This window comes from Belonocnema kinseyi, chromosome 3, assembly GCF_010883055.1.
Source record: "Belonocnema kinseyi isolate 2016_QV_RU_SX_M_011 chromosome 3, B_treatae_v1, whole genome shotgun sequence".
NCBI classification, from domain to species: Eukaryota; Metazoa; Arthropoda; class Insecta; order Hymenoptera; family Cynipidae; genus Belonocnema; species Belonocnema kinseyi.
The window spans coordinates 13,685,405-13,708,109 of record NC_046659.1 but is presented as its reverse complement, the minus strand read 5'-3'; the positions used below and the strand labels follow the sequence as shown (position 1 = coordinate 13,708,109).

Here is a 22,705-nt window from a genome sequence, read left to right as displayed (position 1 = left end):
GACCTAAAAGGAGAGTATGTTGAAAAATAAAACCGACTTTGGCCAAAAAAACGTCTCCGTGTTTCATTTTTCAGGGACTTATCAGACTGCCTAGTATATACTCATATCTTCAAACACACAGTGTCGATTTTTCAAAAAAATGTTTATAATATAGAATAAAATCTAGATTATATGCTGCGTAAGTGAATAGACAGCTAACACTGCGCTTACTGCTTCTGTTCGTCCGTTTTTGATTCTGAAACAAAATATGAACATTTTATCGAAAAGCTGGCTCTGCTTTCTCCTAGATATGATTATGTGAATAAAATATGCAAAAAATTATACAAAAGCTATTTAATCGTGCGTCCTCTAAATTCAGAACCGAGTACTCTATTGCTAAATATCAATTGCAGAAAATAATATTTTTTCACGATTTACGTGTCAAAAATCGTTTAGCAAATTAATTTTTTTTAAAGTACTAAATATCCTTTAAAATGTAATCCTTCGCAAAACTGACGACTTGCAGGGGGAAACAATTGAAAAAATCAATAATAACTTTTTAAAACAAGTCAGAGTAAGGTAAAAAACAGTTAGAAATACTCCACTTATGGATTAATGATTATTCACGTTGGAGAACTTTCAGAAAATGCCGCCTTTAGCGTTACATTGGTAGAAAAGTGCATTGTAAATACACATAAGTTATTTGCTCTCTAAAGACTTCCATTATTACTGCACAAATTAACCAATGTTCCTGAATCTTTTATTCACTTTTTTTAAATTATAAAAAAAATTGATTTGGCTCATAAAAAATAAATTAATCAATGATTTCATAATGAGATTTTTTGTATCAGACCATTATCTGATAACAATGAAAGGGTCGCTTTATTGTTACGGATAGCAAAATGTTTACTGGGTTCTGAATTTTGATGCCATACGGTACAATATCGTCATCTATTTTTTGCATACTTCATGTACATAATCATATCACGGAGCAAGGCGAGCCAGTTTTTCGATAAAACGTTTATGTTTTAATAAATAATTAAAAGGGGAACAACAACAGTAGCAATAACGCGCAGTGTCAGCTGTCTATGTATTTTCGCCGCGTATAATCTAGATTATAATCTACAATGTAACCATTTCACTGGAAAATTGGCCTGTGTGCTTTAAAATATTTGTATGTAGATGACGTTTGTAATAAATTAAAAAAAATATTGTATCTTACAACCGAAAAATCCAGAACCAAATACGCAATTTATAAATATCTTCAATAAAAAATAATGATTTTACCATTCGCTATTTGTGTTATCTATTACAATAAATAATATTTTTGCGATTAACTGGAAATAAATGGTTAAGCAAATTTTTTTTTAAGTACTAAGTATCCTGAAGAAAATAACTTCGCAATCCTCACGACTTACAGGGAGAAATAACTGTTAAAATAAATAATCATTGCTTAAATAACCCAGTCTAATCCGCAAATTACTTGGGAACACTCCACTTATGGATTAAAAAATACACAGGACTACAAAAAAAGGAGTGAAGTGTTCCTTAAACCTGACCAAGTGGATTATATGTTTTTTGAGTCGCTGAAACCGTATCTGAGACCTGTTTTGACTCATCAAGTCAGCGTTTCTTGTAACCTCAAAAAACGTATAAAAACTATAAAACCCAACAATATCAACCCTTGCGCTATATAAATCCATACCTTCATAGCTCTGTGACCTTGAGATCGATAGCCTATAACCCTAAAAGCCATGACCTCGAGATTGATAACTTCAGAACTCATCAATGTCAAATTCCAATAGACTACAAACCCAAAATACAGAAAAGAAAAAACTTATACGCAAATTAGAAACAAACTGAAAATATCATAAAGCAGTCTAATACCAACAGATAAAGTAATCCTTGCACCATTCCATATAAAGCTGGGAATTGTAAAACAATTTGCCAAAGAAATGAATACTACGGAGAGAAAAGCTTTCATGTACATAATTGAAAAGTTTCCTAAACTATCTGATGAGAAAATAAAAGGTGTTTTTGATGGACCACACATTAGAGAACTTTTAAAAGACAATGAATTTCAAAAAAGAATGACTAAGGTGTAGAAAGCAGCTTTGAAAAGTTTTAGAGATGTTAAGAAAAAATGTCTACGAAATAGGAAATATTCTAATTACGTGATTATAGTTGAAAATATGGTACAAAATTTCTAAAATATGAGGTGTATAATAAATCTAAAGCTAGACTTTCTTCATTCTCACATTGACTACTTCCCAGTAATGAGCATAAAATAGAGAAAAATTAATATTTTTAGATTTCAGCGCAAAAGTGAAAATTATTCTATTATTTTGAATGCGCGATTTTTCCATCTGTCTAAATAACCACCATAAGAATAAGATACCCCCTAAACTTATTCACTTCTATTTCCATAGCAGCCGCCACACAGTTTTCTATTCTCCCAAAGAGAACGTGTTTTAAATATTTTGAATTCCTTCCAATTGTTCCGGTAACACACCTCACAGAGATATTTTTTATTCCTCAGAAGTGGTCATATTTTGATTTTATTTAATTCCTTCTAATTAGTTTACAAAATATGTGTGATAAGTTGTTTTAATTCCTTCATGCGGAATATAAGTTCTGAAATTTTAATTCTAACCAATTCAACTCTGCCTCTCTGGAGTTAAAATTATTTAAACTGACACATTTTAATTGATTTCTTTGGTGCATTTTTTAAAGGCGTTTAAATAAATGATTAAAATATAAATAAATATAAATATTTTTCTAATTGATAAGTTATAAAAAGATTTAATAAGGAAAAATAGGTTAAATAAATGCTTTCGTTAAATTTTAGTAAGTCAAGAGAGAGGAATAGGGTTTACACTTTTTCTTTTCCCGCTGGGGGATTTTTAGACAGAGGAAAAATCGCGTATTCATAGGAATACAATTTCTTAATTTTTATGAATTCAACGCTTATTGCCGGGTTTCCTGTAAATTTAAGCGATTTTATTGAAGAGCAGGGTAAAATGTTCCACCAGGATTTAAAAAATATTGAAAAGAGATATCATTGTGTTTGGGACAGCCATACGTTGGCAGACTACTGTTGGTCTTTGAAGAGATACACGTGAAACCAATACAAAAGAAAAGCACTACGAGACAGAAGCCTGCTGCGTCCACGTCGTTTTTCCTGTGTATCGCTAAACGTAGGTTATTACGACGCAGGAAATTTTGACCATATTGAGGAATTTTAGTTTTGTAGGCCCAAATTTTATGAGAAATAAGATAAAATATTAGGTTGGAACTTTCTGCAAAACAAGAATTAGGTCTCGAGTATAAGTTTTGTCGATAGCTTTTTCAGATTACAGGCTTTTGAATACTCACCTGTAAGGATTTTTATTGGAATTTGAGATTTATGAGTTCTTAAGTTATCAATTTTTAGGTTATGGCTTTTAGGATTATAGTTTATCAATATTAATGTTATTGATCTATGAAGATATAAGGTTATATGGATTAATGGTTGATATTCTTGTATTTTATAGTTTTAAGCTGTTTTCATGGTTAGAAAAAGTAGATGCATGTAAAGGTCCCGGATAGGATTTTACGTAAGGATCCTATAAGTGACCTATATAGGATCCTATATAGAGATCCTATATAGGTCAGTATCGTTGCCACCTATAGGAAATGAAACAGATTCCTGCATAGGATCCTTTATAGAATCCAAAATGATTCTATGGGAAGGGTATGGGTTCCTTCTTCCTATGTTAGGATCCATATAAGATCCTATACAGATTCCTACTACAAGGCAATCGCATATTCAAATATAACTACTGCGCAGCTGTATCTTCTATAGGAAACTACTGCGCAACACATCCGGTTCATCATCTGTCCTATGTATGTCACTGATAGGATTCTATATAGTATCCTATGCAGAAAGCTGTTTAATTTCCTATAGGTGGCTCCTATACTGACCTATATAAGTGACCCTATATAGGATCGCGTGTCGCACCTTAGTAATGACATGTAATCGATCACGCGAATATATTCGATATAGAGCAGATCGATTGGCGAGCAACTCCCTTCGGAGAAAGCGGTGTGTACTCTGTATCCAGTAAAGCGACTACCAGTGAACAGCCCCTTTTCAAGGATCCCAAATTTTTATGATAAAATTTCCTACTCGAGGGATCTGGATCCACTTTTCATCTTAAATGTGAAGTGACTTCATAAAGACAAGTAAGTATAAATGAAATGGGTTGATTTTGGTTTGGGATCCATTGTACCTAGTCGATCGGAATTAGAACGCTGCTTCAAGCGTAATTCCGATCACAAATCCTCTATCCCTGCCAAGGTGCATGTCTATTTGTCTACCCACCCTTATGCTCCTATGCAGGGTTAGTTTTTAGGGTTCTCAGCTTATGGTCAGAATGTCATTTCTTATGTGATTTATTTTCTTATGCGATTTTTAATGTTGATGTGATATTGGATCTGTGACAAAAAGCCCAAACGACAAAGCGCCCGTCCAATGACAGTCGCGCTGCCTGAAAAAGTTCCGCAAATCAGATAGCGACTCGCTTCATCGCGAAGGATGTATGTATGAGCACGCCCCTACACGCTTTCTGATTCCCGGGCCTTTTTCACGGAGCGCGACTCTCATTGGGCGCGCGCTTTTTCGTTTGGGCTTTTTGTCACGGATCCGTGATATTAGGACGTATGTAATTTTTTATATGTAATATGTGATTTTGATATGCTATACGATAGTTTAATATCATGGCATATTTAATTGTTGATATGTGACTTTGGCATTATGATATGTCGGATTCGTGAGTATTTCGCAAAAGGAAATATATTCTTCTCATGCGTGAATAGCTAGAGCACTTGATTAGAATTGTATTAAAATTCGTTGACTGAGCTCACAAGCTTTCGGCAGATAGCTGAGATATTATATCAACTTATATTAAATTCGATGACTAGATTCACGAACTCTTTAGAATAAAATTGATGTTCTTTTGCATTTGGCTAAGGCGTTATAATTGTACTTTTAGATCGCTTGAGTAATCACTCGTCGGCCTTAAATAATTAGCTAGATCGATATACTTCAGCATTACGGATTAGTCATCATCATGTATTAAAAGACTGATAGCAGTATTGTGCGAAAGGGACTGAAGAACAAACTAAAGTCTAATGTTAACTTCTAAAGTTTAAAATTTTCAACGAATAGAAGTGCGAATGTACACTACCTTATACTCTCTACCGTAATTATAATCGATATAATGATTAGGTCTACGCTTTGTTCAAGTAGTTTATATGTTAAGTGATCAAGCATTCAACTTTCTTGATCCCTCGTGTCTATTTATTTCAGCTTAGCCCTAAGAGAAATTAAAGTGAAAAATATATATTAGTAGATAAGAAGAATTCTTCATAGTGTATCATACTATAACAAGACAGAACAAACTGTATATCATATCACACTGCATCATATTGTATGATATTATTTCCTATTGCATCATATTTCATCAGATTGTACCATATTGTTTCATTAAATGTGATAGCTATGGTATGGACCGGATAGCTTGATTATTCAGCTTCAATTTTCCTTTTTAAACCTCGGTACGGCCATTTTTCACTGAGATATCGAACTTTAAATCGAAAAGGAACTTTTTGTCTTTGATCGATGATATCTCAGCAACCATACTATATGCTCAGAAAAAAAAGTTAATCCAATTTGACCAAAAATACTAATCCTTATAGTAAAAAACGAATCTTCATAGAAATTAAAATATTATATTTATCATACCAATATAATTCTTTCCATTAATTACACTGGCATACAAAAAAAGTGGTCTGCCCGGCGATCTATACCAGCATATCTATATGTTTTTGGAGTCGCTGAATCCGAATCTGAGATCAAAATAACCCAAATGGCATATATTTTTCGAAAAATGAAAAAATACGTGAAATCGGCGAAAACAGCGATTTTTCTTGCATATTTTTGCAAACATCATTTTTTTATGTCCGCTGGTCTTAATCAGCATATCTGTATAATCTTAGGGTCCCTGAATCTGATTGCGGGGTCCAAATAACCCAGTTGGCTCATATCTTTTCGAAAAACGCAAATATACGTAAACATGACAAAAACGTCTATTTTGTGGTTTTCTAAAGAATATGAGCCAACTGGGTTATATAGACCTCGGATTCGGATTAAGCGACCCCCAAAACATATACGTATGCAGATTAAGACCACGGGGCATGAAAAATTTTTTTGCAAGAATATCCACAAAAAATCGCTGTTTTCGTCAATTTCACGTATATTTTTGCGTTTTTCGAAAAATGTGAGCTAACTGAGTTTATTTGGGCACCGTATTCGAATTCAGCGACCCGAAAAACATATAGATATTCTGATGTAGTTCGCCGGGCAGACCACTTTTGTTGTTGTGTGGCGGTGTTATAAATACATAACTACGAAGTTCACAATTTATTTATGAAATTAAACAATTTCTTAATTCTTATAAAAAACATCAGTTTCACAGAAAATATCCAGCTTGCAGGTGAGAAGTGAGGTTTGTTAGATTTTTCTCTGATTCAGTTGTTTTATTGAATATGTCTTGGATTCCCGTATAAAGTGCCTGCAGTTGATTTTCATTTCTATTTAGAAACCGGTTGAAACGTTGAATTAAAGCCATGGATCTTTCGGCAGCGCTGTTGTCAACTCTTAGTGTACTAACGACGGAGAAAGCCGCAATGTAGTGTTTGTTAACAGTTCAGAGATCAGGATTTGTGCTTAAGAATGACGAATTCAATTGCAGTATATCGAAAAATCTAAGTGCTTTTGCAGTAACAAAATCTCTAATATCATTCTTCGCAAAATTAATCAGATTTTTACCTGAAAGATGTTTTGCGAGTTTGTCTGAAACTTTTCGCGTTTTCATCGCATGCACCATTGCCCTTTTCTGTTCGAGTAAAATTCTAGAATCAAAGAATTACATGGCCGCAAGTTGTTCTAAAAGATACCACAAGTGTCCTTGAAACTTTTCACAAGCGACTTTTGATATTTTGGCATTGATGGACTTCTAACTCACCAATTTTGTAATTAAATGTAAGTCACTGTATACAGCAGCAACTGGCAAAGAAGCCTCAAACCAACATCGGATGTGAATTTTGATCCCAAGAATGCAATTCCCTAATGGCTTGGGTTCCTGTAGATTTTAACGTATATTGATTTCGAAACATCCCAATTTTCAGGCAGTAAATGACAATTGACATTTACCACACTTAGTGCATTGGTCCTGGAACCATAAAATAAATACCCCGAACTGGAACATCTCCTAAAAAATAATGTCGAGATCGAGTAATTCATGATAGTCATCACGGGGTTGATATTTTTCCTTTAACTGCTAATTTACAAATTTAATTAGGTCGTCTTTTTCCAATCGCAGTTTCGAAAGCATTCGCTTGTTTTTTATATCAATTTCGAATCTTACCTTATCGAAAGGTTCTCACGCTGCACTAAACTTTTTAAATAATGGAGTCCCTGGTCCAGATGTTAAGCCAAGGCATTATTTGCATACACTTTTGAGCATTATTTCAGGGATATGATGTCTGCCAGCAACGTATAGCAAATCTTTTTCAAATCACTGTGCCAAACCTACGCACGTCCCCTGAACTCTACTAGTGTTAACACTGCATATATCGAAGCATAATCCTACTATACGTTCAACAATGTCCCATGATTCAACAAGCTCTGCCACAGCAGAAGTTTCAACAAGTCCGGTAGCAGATTCCATCTGTCGCACACCCATTATTGGAAAGTCACCAGCACTAGATACTAAAACAGGCAATCATTCCACTTTTTCCCCCAAGTCAGTGATAAAACACGTTTTCCACCCCAGTGAAATTGTAATCTCTGCTCTAATTAAAAATTTTCATTTCTTAAAAATATATTATATATTAAACTATATTTTTAATTACTTATGTTGTGTCCTAAGCTATTTGCTGTACAGACAATTGAGCTCTGTCTACAGTTTGACAAAGAGTTGGAGTGATACCTCTATCTTTCGAAGTTTCTTTTGTGTTTTCGATTCCCAGTCAGGGTCCTAAGGAAAAAGTAATTTCTTTTTCCCAAAACCATTGAAGAAGTCATGTTTTTTAATATTTAAGCTGATAATTACTAACCTTTCTATTGAAATCATCATTTTCTTTATCGACATATATTTTTTCATTATCTCTGTAGTTTCCAAATGACACTGAAGAAAGTGATGAATTTTTTTTCCACCTTAAGGGTATGTGATACTTAGAAAATTATCGAATTGAACAGTTTTAGGTTCCCCTGGCTGTTATTCTAGAATAATAAATATTTTGTCTTAAAATTGATTAATTTGCATGGCGTTTAGGAATATGTATCGATTTTATCAGTGTTAGATTTTCCCGGCTTTTTTCCTAGATTACTAAATATTTTGTCTTCAAAATCTGGGGAATTATAGTGAACATGCTAACGGATATCCGTGCACACTTTTTTTGTGGGTTAATTTAAAAAAAATTGATTTTGCTAAAAAGGTGTGGGTATATTTCGAGTTTATGTGTGTTACAATTCTCCCGAGCTTTACTCACAAACTACACAATATTTTTGGCGCAAAAATTTAGACTTACAAATAAACATATTAATTATTTTCCGGAACGAACATTGTTTGTAGGCAATCAAAAAAGTTTATTTCATAAATAATTTCCACATTATCGGAATGACTGAGCTGAAAAACTACGTAACTTAAAAAATGCACATGCATAATATTTTTATTTGGAACAATAAAATTTTTTTGTTCGTGTCCCGCAAAAAAGATTCTGGGGACGTCCGTTATGATATTTTATAGCATCTCCGAATTCAGTTTTTAAAAATTTTTGTGGAAAAAAGCCGGAGGAACTGTATCCAATTGACCACACGACGAAGTATCACATACCCTTCATCCATGCAAGAGCGTCATCGTGAGGTATGTCAAACATTTTATCCAAATTATCGCGGAAGCTCGTTCTTTTTCCTTGGAAAGCACTTGAACTTCACTAGATATCGACGTAAATTATTCAAAATACGTGGATATTTCATCGTTTATTTAACATTTTTTTTGCACAAACTAGACTTACGTGGCACTTTCATGTATTGTTTTCCCTAAGGATAGATGGTTTTCAACCCTGCTTAGAACATATTCCCTTTAGGGTAGCTTATTCCCTTCAAGATATAACTTCAGGTATCATTTGCAATTTTTTCACATCGTAAATAAAAGTTAAGTTTGAAAATGACATATTTCTATTTATTGGAAAAAATGCTATAATTTAATATAATTTCGTTAGTTCAGCATGTGATTGAAGTTAAAAATGGATTTTCCTTTTTATTACATGGGTACTTTTCTGTTAAAAAATAATTGGTCGTTTTCTTGTCATAAAAAAACACTGCGTTGTTTTAGGATGCTACTGTACAACCTTTCGCTCTCTTTTATATGACCATCCACTCGCCTATTCTGCCGAAACACAAAGCCCAAGTACAAATGCTCTTTCACCTCCTTTACCGCGTTTTATTTCCACTACCACTCACCCTTCTTATCCCTTCCACCTTTTTTCCTGAATACCATAACCTTGGACTTTTCCACATTCAACTCTAAGCTATTATTATCCAGATATCTTCTTAAACTTGTCATTATCTCCTTTAAAGCCTCATCGCTCTTTGCTAGCAGCACTATTTCATCTGCATAAGCAAGTGACTATATCCTAACCCCTGCTACCCTAACTCCTTCTACTATTCCGGCCGCCATCTTATCTTTATAGCCCAGACTAAAATCGCAAAAAGGATAAGGCTAAGCGAAAACCCTTGCCTTGATTCCCTACCCATCTAAAAACCCTCTGAAATTCCCACCCCTCCTCTCACCCTATCTCTCGTCTCCTCATATACCACCAATCCCTCTCTATCAGGTCTCTCTCCACTCCCCTCTCCTTTATCGCCTACCACAAGCTTCTCCCATTAACCGAAGGGAACACGTCTTTTAGATCTACAAAGAACTTGCACACTTTAAACCCTTCTCAGCTAATTCTCTATCCACCACATGCTGCAAGACGTAAATATTGTCGAAAGTGCTCCTTTCCTCCCTAAAGATCGCCTGCACTCCCGGCAATATTCCTACCCCTTGACATATTTCTGCAGCCTATCCGCCAATAACATCGCGTATACTTTGCACGCCATATTCATTATCGTAATTCCTCTATAATTGTCCTATCTCTCCCTATTTTCTTATTCGTACAGTGGCAGATCAACCCCTCCTTCCATCCTTTTGAGAATACCACCCCTCCATACTTTTCTCACCATCCAGTTTAGCCTCTCCTTTACATCTTGTGCGCTAAACAGCCACGCTTCGTTCTCTACCCCGTCCAGCCCTGCTGTCTTAAACGTTTTCAACTTCCTTATCTGCTCCTCTATCTCCTCGGCATTCAGTTCCTCTTCATCTACCTCCCCTGTTTTTCTAATCACCTTCTTCTAAATATCTTCTTTTGCAAACACCCATTCACTTTCTCTTTCAGATCCTCTCATATCTCTTCTACCGATTCCCTTTCAAATCTTACCATTCCCAACTGCTCCTGATCTTTCTTTGTCCTCTTACTCATCTAGGTCACCTTTTTCCCTAACGACCCCTCTTTCCCACCTTGCCTTCCGCGACCCTCTTCTTTTATCCACAAAATTAATTTCTGATGGTCTGATTCTACCCTCACTTCCAATTCCGACTCTATTGTATACTATCAAAAACTTACACATTACTCCTCTTATCTTCACTGCCCTCATTTGAACCCCATTTGTCTCTCAACCGTCATTAACTCCTTTCTCCTGTTTATCTCTAACCTCTGTTATAATTCTCCCCCTAGCCCTTCCTTTCTTCTTTACTCTGACCACCTCCTGGATACTCCACATATACCCCCCCCCCCGGTAACCTTAACTATATTCCCTTCCACTCTTTTCTATCTATCTACGTCTTTGCCAATCCGAAAATGTCAAATTCCTGGATATACCTCTATAAATCCTCATATTTTTTTACCCCTGGTACGTTCCAAAACAATACGAAATCGTGGTCGATCCAATCTTCCCTATCATTGATCCTACTCTTATTTCGCATTACCCTCAACTTGTGGGCCCTGTCCTCCAATTCCACGACCACCACTTCAGCAATGTTTAGCTATAAACAAACTAGTGCATACGATGGAAATCTCGCAAAAACGCAAAATTCTGTTTTATCAAGGATTTAATTTCACAATAAAAAGATATGAGGGAAAAAAAATTCTCCTAGAAGAAGTCTTAATAATTTTTGTAAGTATGATCTGGTCATTTTTTCCTCACCTTCGGTCAACTACCGTTGACCAGTAGGTCACTAGACATAACTATTGCAGTTAATGAAGACGAAAATGTAATACACAAGCAGCATTTAATTAAAGCATTTCTTCATAAAGTGTATAGTTTATAAGCTGTAAATGCAAATGTTACGAAATCATAATTTCTTTAAATAAAAAAACGTAATTAAAAGTAGTTTATACAGAATTTTTTTGTTATGGGTTCATTAGCTGTATGGCGACCGCCATCTTTGACGCCATTTTTCTAAGGGTTCCAAATTGATTCAGTGCAATACCTATAGGTAGCATCGAGATACTTGACGCTGGTCATTCGTGCTCGGTTGCTTGTTTCGCTCACCTTGTTAGAGAAATAGAAACAGTTGAGAAAAATGAAAATTTAGTTAAATATTAATCAATAAAATTGTAATAAATTATGTTAGATTTGTTGGTTTATGACATGAACATTAAAAAAAGGTAAAAGAAAATCGGATAATAACTTCAAAAGTTATCGCACTTTTGTTACATTCACAAGATTTGTAAATATTTCATTTATTAGTCTGGATATTACGCGACTTTCAAGAACTTTGTATTCATTCTCTAGTAATTATATGCCGAAATTCATTCAGCTAATTACGATTGAATGGAGCTAAGTCTTTATAATTTTAGATATTGTAATTTCATAACAATGAAAGGGTTATTCGTTGTAGGTATACGAAAGTCGAGGAAAGTATCCCCCTCCTCGCAGCAGTGAGCCTGCCTCAGAGCCTGCCTAGCTGCTCGGCCCGGACTAGTTTTTAAAACGCTGCCTTAGAATATACCACTCGCGATACAGTCATTCAGTAGCTGAACGCAGCCTCGCTCATTGAGTGAAGTTTCCTCATGCATCCGCTAAGGAGGGAGGAGTAATATCGTAGTTTCATCTACAAATTACATGGTTTTATCCATTTTTGCACTAGCTTGTAAACAATTTTATTTGGTCCATTACTTGTTCTTTCGATACTTTTGAAATTTTCTTCTGAAGCTGAAGTGAAAAAAGATTAAATATTCATACGGTGGATTAAAATATCAAAACGTAGACTCATTATTTTAATTTGGCCTTCATTTTATTTTTGGTGAGAATGAGTTCAAACTTAAAGTAAGGAAGAAAAAATACCTGAAATTTCGTGGCGCTGACAAAATTTTCTCAACTAGGACGGAGAATCCGCTATACCGTAATCCATGGATCATGGGCGAAGCGTAAATGAAATTCCTGCCACAGAAATTCCCCCGTGATTACAAGATGCCGTGGAATAGTATATGTTGCGATAGAAATTTACAATAAATATTAAAAAACGTGGTTAGGATCACCTTTTTAATTTGTTTAACTTTCGTGCATCGTATTTCGTCAAAAAATACATGCAGTCTTTTGCAAAAAATTAAGTACTTCGAACTTTTATTTCTACGTGAATTTTTAAAAATTTTAAACATTTTTGGAACTTTTGTGTCTGCAGTGAATAAAATCAAATGATGCTAACTCAGCTTGCAATCAAGATGAAAAAATCTACTTACGCTTAAAATTTTACAATAAATTCAATTAAAGGTTTTTCCAAATAATTAATTTCATCAAGAAGACACTATCACACACTGTTTTTTTCTTCTTTTTTTATCCTACGCTCTTTTACTACTATTATGTCAGATACGTTTAAAGATAAGCCATCCCATATTGTCAAAGACGCGCAGAAATTAACACCTGATTTACGAACGTTGAAAGAAAAGGACACCATAGTTAGAACCATATTCATCATAGACATCTGGTACACTTTATGAGACAAAGGATCAAGCAGGACATCAAAGTCAAGTACCAAAAAAAGAGATGAAAGTAATATGTAACAGAGTTTTATTCATAAAATTAAATGTTTTTCAAAACCAGCACTAAAATTTGTTTGTGTTTTTGGGAAGCTTCAAGTCTAATAGGAAAGGTGTCTAACCTGAACTCGCCGGTTTTGATAATTTAAATATATGTTGTAGAATATAAAAAACCCCAAAAAGCAATTTTTCTAAATATCTCTGCCCAAAATGAATATTTCTTAATGAAAGAAAATACAGGTTCTTTCTTATAAAACGATGAAGTGACTTATGCTGGTTTGAACAGTTAGGGTGGCTACCCGTATTTTTTAGGGGTTGAAAACATATTTTTTTAGCATAATTTTAGATCGAAAAAGTATGAAACGACTAAAAAATTTAGAAAAATATTTAAACATTATTAATGATTAAGTATAGTGGATGATATTCATTATTTCCATAAATATTACCCCTAAGGAGCTTTTGAACTCGCTGATTACAAAAGTTGCCAGAGAAAAGATAATCTATACTCGTATATAATTATATATGAACATGTATAATTATATATAATCGTACATAATTTCATAAAAATATTGTATGAAAAATAAATTACACGAAAATAAATATAAAAATTCATTAGCTTTTCAAGTCAGTAGCTTTTCAACTCCGAAACCCAAACCCCCTTAACAACAGATATACTAAAAACCTGCGCTTTTGAATCAAACAACTCCATACCCCTAAATTTCTAAACAGGACAATTCTGTGTCATAAAGCAGTTTTATAATTTTTGCAAAAATTAATATAAAAATGTTATTTACATTTCTTTATTGTAAATGTAAGTAATACTGTATTTTTTAAAATAATATTTTAATATTATAATAATCTGAAATTTCTTATTGTTAGCGATTCTGATTGTTATCGTTAAAAAAATTTTTAAATGTCATTAACTTCTGCTGAAAGTGACTTCAAGCGCATCCATAATAGCTCAAGTAGAATGTTGCACGCGAAGTTTAAAAATAAAATTTTGAATTGGCAAATAAATGTAAATAAATATATTTAATCATTTATATCTCTAATTTCACGCAAATTCAATATCTTCTCTGATAACAATAATATGAAAAATGAGAATTTAAACAAATCATTCACCTTTAGTCCTGACACCTCGTCACGTAATCTCAAGGACACTACTTGACTGCTCTCACATGCCTCTCAGCATTGTTGTCTGAGGTTTCTACTGCGTAGCGCTAGTATCCCGAAAAAATTCGTAAAGTTATCGAAGGAACGCTTATTAACAACTATTAAAAGAAGATGCCCTTAAAGCCGCCTTAAGCCCATGTAAATTACAAGTATTTTATTATTTTGAGTATTTAACGATGCATGAAAAGGTATTACTCCATGAGTTTCTAATGCAAATTTTAACGTAGAATCCGAATTTCAACCATTTAAAAGTTGATTTTGCTGTTTTTTTGATTTTTTAAAAAGAAACCAAATTTCTAACCAAATTTTAAAGTGATCTACAATGAAACGATTTATTAAATAACTGATCTACAATATTACAATATAGAAGATTCCTTACTTACTTATTTGGATGATTCTACGTAAACGTTTTCTGGTTGTAATGCTTATTTAATATTTCACAGAAAAATTTTCCGTATATAAACTTTTATTTTTTTGAGATCTACAACTTTTGTATTGAAGTGAATAAAATACTCACGTATTTAAAGAAAACACTGCTAAAAGCAAATTATTTTTTAGCGACTTTACGAATTTAAGAAAACTTGTATCCAATTTGAAATTGTATCATATAAAATCAATGCAAAATCACCGAAGAAAGTTCTTTACGACTATACGATACAACTGATACAGGCTTACTATTTATACTTCACGATATCGTAAATACCGTATCCACAACACTTACTAAAATAAAAACAACACAGGCAACAAAGACAAACACACGATAAATTTAATCCACTTGTAAAAGTAAACTGCTGATTGCGAGTCGCATATATTGTCAAAAATAAAAGTGAAAAGCCTTTATCTGTAGAATTATCATTTAATTCATGATAACATTCGTTACGCTAATGAACGCGTATAAAATTTGATTTCAATGATAACTTGTTTTCTAATTTCAAAAAAGATCAATTCATAATTTTTTAATATATTTTTACCAGTAACAATAACAACAAAAATAAATTTGTAACAAAGGAATTTTAATAACATTCTAATATTAATCTCTATGGAAATAATAATTATACAGAGACATCATTTATATACAGATTATTTTTTCTTGGGCAACTTTTGTAATCAGCGAACTCAAAAGCGTCAGCATACAAATTTCATAAAAATTTTGTTTGTTTTCAACATTTATCTCCACCATATCGGATCTGCAATTTTTAATTTTCAAAATACGATAGCAGATTTGCAATGAGCCACCTCGATATTTCCTATATACAAACTTTCTACGAAGTTTTACGAATTAAAGTACATACGTATTGCTATTTTGTGTTAGCGGTGCCCCCCCCCCTTATGGGTAATATTTATGAAAATAACGAAAGACGTCAACTATATTTGATCATTAATAATGTTGAAACATTTTTTCCAATTTTGTTAGTCGTTTCAAACTTTTTTGTTGTGAAATTATGCTAAAAAAATATGTTTTCAACCCCTAAAAAATATGGAATGCCACCCTTACTGTTCAAAACATCATGGGTTACTTCATATTTTCATAAGAAATAACCTCTATTTTGTTTCATTGAGAAATATTCATTTTAAACAGAGATATTTAGCAAAAACGCTTTCTGGGGGTTAACTTTAGGGGTGGTTTTCACGCCTTGAATTTTAATATTAGCCGATAACAAAAATAGGTGCCTCTTATTTTTTTTTTATATTCTACAACATATATTTGAATCATCAAAATCGTTGAGTTTGGATTGGGGACCTTTCCTGTAAGTAGAGCCTTTCAGCTTGTTTACAAGCTGGATTAGCATCCTTTGCTATAATTTATTATAGACACTGAAATTATAAATATTTTTACATTTTTCAAACATTCACGCATGAATAAATGTTTAAGGTAAACTTTCGATTGCTTGAAAAGATATGAAGCACGAAAGACGCCGAAGTTAGACAAGGTTCTTTCAAACACGTTCTTCAACTTCATTGAAAATTTAAATCGAAAATTTGGCCATATGTGTAATTCAATGAGGAATGACTGCATATCTTAAAAAAACATATATTTTTCCTTTTTTAGACGATTTGTTTCGTGAGATATTCAATTATTTGTTATGGGTCCAAATTTATGAAACCGATAGTAAGTAGAACACATAAATTTGTGCAATACATGTCTATTTTTATTCTTTAAATGTTTGGATTTCTCCTTTGGCATGTTAACCAGAAATCTTGTACTTCTCTGCATGAAGTAGCTTTACAGATAATCCATTGATGATATTAAGATGATTAAGAATATTTTGAAATATCTTGCTGCTGTAAGGGCAAGTTATACATTAAACTTACCTTGATTATTTTTCAGAATTTCCATCGCTATATGTAGTTGAATCAGCCAAACAGGGATGTATTTGATGATCCTCTTCTTATGACTGAAAAAAATCGACGCTACTTCCAGTTTTTAAATTGCAGCTGCAACATCGACGGCCGATATTTTTTTCAGAAATAGAAGGTGATGCCCAATACTCAAAACTATTGGATACTAGTATTTTAGCATTACGTTCTATCATGTATAATTCGGTACTTCTATCTATCCGATAAGTCATTATATTGCATCCGTCAACTGAAACTTCTTTATTTAGTCCAAAATCTAAGCTTTGATACTTTTTCTGATTATTTGACGTACCAATGGACTTACATCTGATATGATTGTGGATTGAGTCAGATGAGGGTATAGTAGTAACAGAGCAAGTAAAATTCCTGTTTCGTCCTGCAGAAAAGTTTTTGCTAGACAAGGTATTATTATACAAGCTATATCGTCTTTTATTAGGCAGTATATTATCTTCTACGTAGTTATCTGTTTTAATTAGATCTTTATTTTTGGAACTAGTAAAACTGAAGTTTCTTGGTAATGTCATGCTTGACAAATAAGCCGTCCTTGATGACAATGCAGTTCGAGGTGTTTTTCGCTTTCGATCGTTAAATCTAGAATAAAAGCTTTTCCTTCTGATTCTATCAGTTATAGACTCTTGCTTTGGTTGATCTAACAAAATTGAGGAACTTTCAGGCAATGGAGAAGAACTTTGTTCTGCAGCTTCATCTAAGAAAAGAGTTTGATTAGAACATGCACCCAATACATTAATCAAAGAGTATATTCGCTTCTCAGAATTCATTTCATAAAATTTCTTCAAATCATTTATTACTAAATTATCACATATCTCGTATTCTTCAGATTCTTTAAAAGTTTTTAAGGACTGTGTACTGTTACTCTTGACAACTACTTGTATGCCATCATTAGTAGGTATTAGTTCAGCATTTTCAAAGTTGAGGACACTAGTCTCTTTTGAATTTGTGGGCTTAAGGTAGGAACAAATATTTCTTGGTATTGTAGTGTTATTGAACTTTTCTTCCGATTTCCGCAGCGAAGAACCTAATTGTGTACTTTTATTTTCAATATTATTGCATTCTATATTTTTAAACATTAGTGCGCTGGTTTCCACTAACATGTCATTAACATCTTTGTGTTCAGTTTCTAAAGATTGTTTTGCCTTCTCGGATAATTGAACAAATTTATCTATTGATATGTTCTCAGCTTTCTTTACCACACACGCAATTTTTTTATTTTTAGTACTTTCATCATTCTCTTTTTCTTTAATTTCGTGCATTTTTGTTTGTTTCGGCAATTTTCCCCCCACTTTATCAGAACACTTTTTTGTTGCTAAATTAGTTTTCGATAACAATGGTAGAACACATACCTTTTTAACATACCTATTACTTCTTGCTTCTAATGTATAATCAATCTTTTCTGATATTCTAAGTAAAGGCTTCTTTTCAGGTGGAGTTTTTGAAGCTGTTTTTTCAAGTAGATCGATATTTTTCGTTATAGTTTTTTCTGTAATTTTAATTTTATCTGTTAACTTTTCTGCTTTATTACTTTTAAGAATTTCATCTGTTTTTTTTTGTTTTATAGTTTTCGTTTTCTCAAGACCATACATTTTAACAAATTTGGAACAGTTTTCTAAAGACTTTTTTACTTCCATTCTGGATCTTTGCAATAGATTTGATTGATTCTCCTTCTTTTTTAATATCTGTAGCAAAGACTGTCCTAGATCATCTACGTTTTTTTTAGTCGACTTTTTGCTTTTTGCAAATAGCTTAACGTTGTTTGATTCACATTTTTTTAACTTCATTGGTATTTTACTTCGGAATCGCGTATCAGCTTCATCTGATGTTCTAGGAAGAGTTAAAATGCCTTCCGTAGAACGCGTGATTTCTTCTATTTGGCCATCACTAGTTCCACGCAAGTTGCTTTCCTGCAATTCCGGTTCGAAATTAGTAGCTTCATCATCTGATAAAGATCCCCATTCCTCTTTTATAATCGAATTTAATTCATTTTTCAGGGATGGCATGTTTTCACTTTTCTTAAATGCCTTATGCTCTCTTCTCTTTATTAATATCGACTTTTTTCGTTCATTCTGTAATGCTTTTTGAGTCTCCTTCTCTTTAAAATATTGGCTCTCTTCCCTTGGTGTATCGAAAAAGTCTGGTCTCAAAAATCTGGAAATGCGACGTTGTCCTTTTTCTTCTTTAAGTTCATTTTTAAGATGTTCTTGGTAACAGCCAAATCTATTAAATTTACTTCGATCGGACCTTCCCGATAGTGGAATGATTACACTTAAGGTGTTCTGTGAACCAGTAAATGATGTTCTATTTTTATCAGACACATATTCTCTATTTAAAGAACTCGATTTTAGTCGCAGGCTAAAAATGCTACTACTTCGTTCAGCGATCCTGAAATTCTTCGGGCCAGAAATAACATCAAAATATTGGTTTTCCTCTGTTTTTTCATTATCGTGTTTCAGATTTAAATTTGGCTCAAAATTTAAATGACCGATATTCTTCAATTTTGAGGCTTTAATTAAGCTTTCCGCCATTAGTAATCTTATCCCGAAATTTTTAGAAGTTTGTGATTTATAATATAAACCATGATCTATCAAATTTGAAAACGAGTTAGTTGGTGAAGATTCGTAGGAAAGTATCGAACGACTAGATGCAGACTCTTGCAAATTCGTTCTTGAATCATAATCTGCAAGTGAAGACCGTTCAGATAATAATTTAGCTTCTGCATCATTATTCCAAGAATTCATAACCGGAATTTCTTGAGTTTTTTTAGCATTATAATTATGAACAGTTTCTTTTACTATTTTTAGCCACTTTGGAGGAAATAGAATTTCTTTAGGATCAACGTTTATGAGATTGTTAATATTTCTAAACGGAGTAAGAGAAGACCCAAACGAACCATCTCTTGGCGTCAATAAACTACTGCTTCTTCTGAGATTCCTTTTCTCACGTTCGAATTTCACAGACGATGTATTCAAATCACGTAGAATAGATGACGAACCAGATAAATAGATCTTGGTCTCCTCAACGTATTTGTTATTTAAGCGGCAAGTCAAACTTGGTGTAAAACTGTGCTTCAAAGGTTCGGTAGAATCTTTTCCAAAATGCGCTTCCTCTCTTATAATGCCATTGTGATGAATGTTTCCTAAAAACAGTGGGAAACAGTTATCTCGAAAATAAGTTATAAACCTACACACAAAAAATACCACTATTTTCTGAGTATAAGGGACAGATTTTCCTCAATCCAAAGAATCATAATATTAGTGAAATTACTTGAATCAAAAATATATTTATGTTTAAAGCTGACAACTATGGAATTAATTTGATACTTTATAATTATTTTTTTTTAAAGCTGAATAAAATATTGCTTTAAGAATATGATATGCTTAAACTAATGATCTAAAACTCTAATTGCGAGGCCGATTTTATTTAAACATGTTCCCAGCTGACACGTCCTTTAAATGTTACGTATTAAAAAGGTCACATTTACACATCACATTGTTACAATCATACAGCATAACGATTATAGATCACAAAAGTCACAGTTTTCTATTACAGTCTTACTCAAAGGATAAGTAAAAGTTCTGGGAGTCTGTAATGTAACTGATATATCACAGAATTATATGACTGTTACATTACTAGAAAGTCTAGTAACTAGATGTGTAACATAAAGGTCACACTGTTCTTTAACGCTATTACTGTGAGGATACGTCGCAGTTCTAAAATTCTGTAATGTAACTGGTATATCACAGACTGATAGAATTGCTACATCACTTGGATTAGGCGCATGTTACAGAAATAGAACATAAAGGTCAGACTGTTCTATAATGCTGTTACTGTAAGGATATTTAACGGTTTTGAAATTCTGCAATGTAACTGATATACTACAGAGTGATAGAACGGATACATCACTTTGATATCACAGTTGCTATTAAACACTTATTATACTTAAATGATCCAAAATCGTTCTTTAACGATTATAAAAATTGTCAATTGCGACATAAGACGAGTGGGATGTGCTTAATAGTGAACACAGTATGAATTTTATATACATAGTGAAACTTCCATAATTCTAAGTGGCACGGGGCATGGGAAAAATTCTAATTATCGAAAATTCGAATTATCGAATAATTTAGTTTTCAGGCTGTATCTAAATAAATAAAAAATAGTAATAATTTAACTTTATAATAATAATTATGAATAATAATTAATAAAAATCATAAAATAAACGATTCATTTTTATTTTTTCACTTGAATTTAACGTTTTATAATTCTTTGTCTTGATATTGTACAAGTTGCCAATATACAGGAGCCTGAAGTTTTCACTTTTTCACGTCTTTCTTCACCTTCACGTTAGTATAACTTCTTATAGAATGATCCGATTGGACTTTTTTTAGTGTTTTCAAGAAATATTTCCATGTACTTTAAGATTATCAAAACGATATATTATTATTGATTTATTTTTCAAATCAAAATTGGAATAGATTTGTTGGAAAAAAAAGTGTACTGGAAATGTTTTCTCGGTAAAATTTAGATTTTTACGCTCAGAAGTACCACATTAAACTTTCACAACGCTCGGGCATGAATACTGTCAGCACTAATGTGCCTGGAAATTATATTGAGCTCTTTTTAGATGAATATCTGTGCAGGAATATATAAATTACGTTATATATTTCATCTCACATTCTTTATTTCATTCATAATGAGCGTAAAAATGTAAGTTTGACCAAGAAAACATTGCCGACCCACTTTTCATTTTACATGACCTAAAAGAGTATAAAAAGCTAATTTTAGAAATAGACATTTTTTTCAATGCCCTTTTTTCAAAAAATCTATTTCAATTTAGATTTTTAAACAAAAAATCATAATTAGGGAAATATATCGTTATAATATTCTTAAAGTACATGAACGGGAAATTCCAAAACAATGTAAAAACAGTCGAATCGGATCATCCTAAAAGAAGTTACACTAACGTAAAGGTGAAGAAACGCGTGAAAATGAGAAAATTTCATACCCCTGTACATTGGCAAACGGTTGATCATGAACCTATTATTTGGTGAATTAATGTAGATCCACTAGGACTATAATTCTGTCAATTTTTATTGTCTATAACCATCTTAGGAGACGGGGTACACATTTTCCGCATCTTCCAAAAATCCTCCAAAGATGATCAATAGAATAAGCAGAAAAAATCGAGAAATTACTTGACAAGCTATTGTACTCAATCGATTTTCTCAGAACAATGAGAAACTCTCTGCATCTGCTCATTGTTTCCGTATTATGCTTGAAGCGGCCAGAACTCAGGTATACTCTTTTACTTCGAATTATCGAAACTATAAACTCTCTCGGAACGTCAAATTTTATTTGAATTAACGAAAACTTCGAATTATCGAAATTCGCATTATAGAACATTTTTAACATTGAAGGAATAGGAGTTTTGGCAGGGACCAACAAAAAACTTCAAATTATGGAAAATGCGAATTAACGGCGGTTCGCAATGTAGAAGTTTCACTGTATTATTAAAACGAGAATATATATGCAAATGCTACATAAATATGAAAAGGAGAACCTTCTGATGACTTGAACCCTTTTTTCAGGACTACCCAGCTGAAAATTCCTGTACAACAACCTCAAAAAATCCTACACATGATCCTGTACACGAACCTGCATATGAACCTGTACAGGTAATCTTGATGGTTCCTGTGCAGGAATTTAGCGAAGGAATCTGTTTATTACACAGGCCCACAAAAAAACAAAAGTGTCTGTGCAATTGACCAGACCTATATATTCTTATGTATTTTTCGACGTTGAATCCGAATTTGCAATAAAAAAGTAGGGTCCAGTTACTTTTTATGGGGTTTTGATCGAAAAACCTCATTTTTACGGTTTTTTTTTAAATAAAAAAAATAAAGAAAATGTTTATTTTTTTGACTTCAGAATCGAATTCTACGGGAAAAAATACATCGAAAACCATGTTTTGATTTTTTTTTTACAAAAATTT

The 22,705-nt window shown here is 32.9% G+C and overlaps 1 protein-coding gene across 5 annotated transcripts in view; it reads right to left on the bottom strand.

The window, feature by feature from the left end:
- Positions 1-22,705, bottom strand: part of LOC117170224 (serine/threonine-protein kinase ppk30) — a 543,229-nt gene that overhangs the window by 85,338 nt on the left and 435,186 nt on the right. For 3 of the 5 annotated variants that reach the window (XM_033356844.1, XM_033356843.1, XM_033356842.1), the window contains one exon: positions 16,654-19,849. The exons of the other annotated variants lie outside the window; for them this stretch is intronic. In XM_033356844.1, coding sequence (XP_033212735.1) covers positions 16,731-19,849 — 3,119 coding nt within the window. In that variant the 3' untranslated portion in view covers positions 16,654-16,730. The remainder of the gene's footprint in view (positions 1-16,653; positions 19,850-22,705) is intronic. 5 annotated transcript variants of the gene reach the window in all.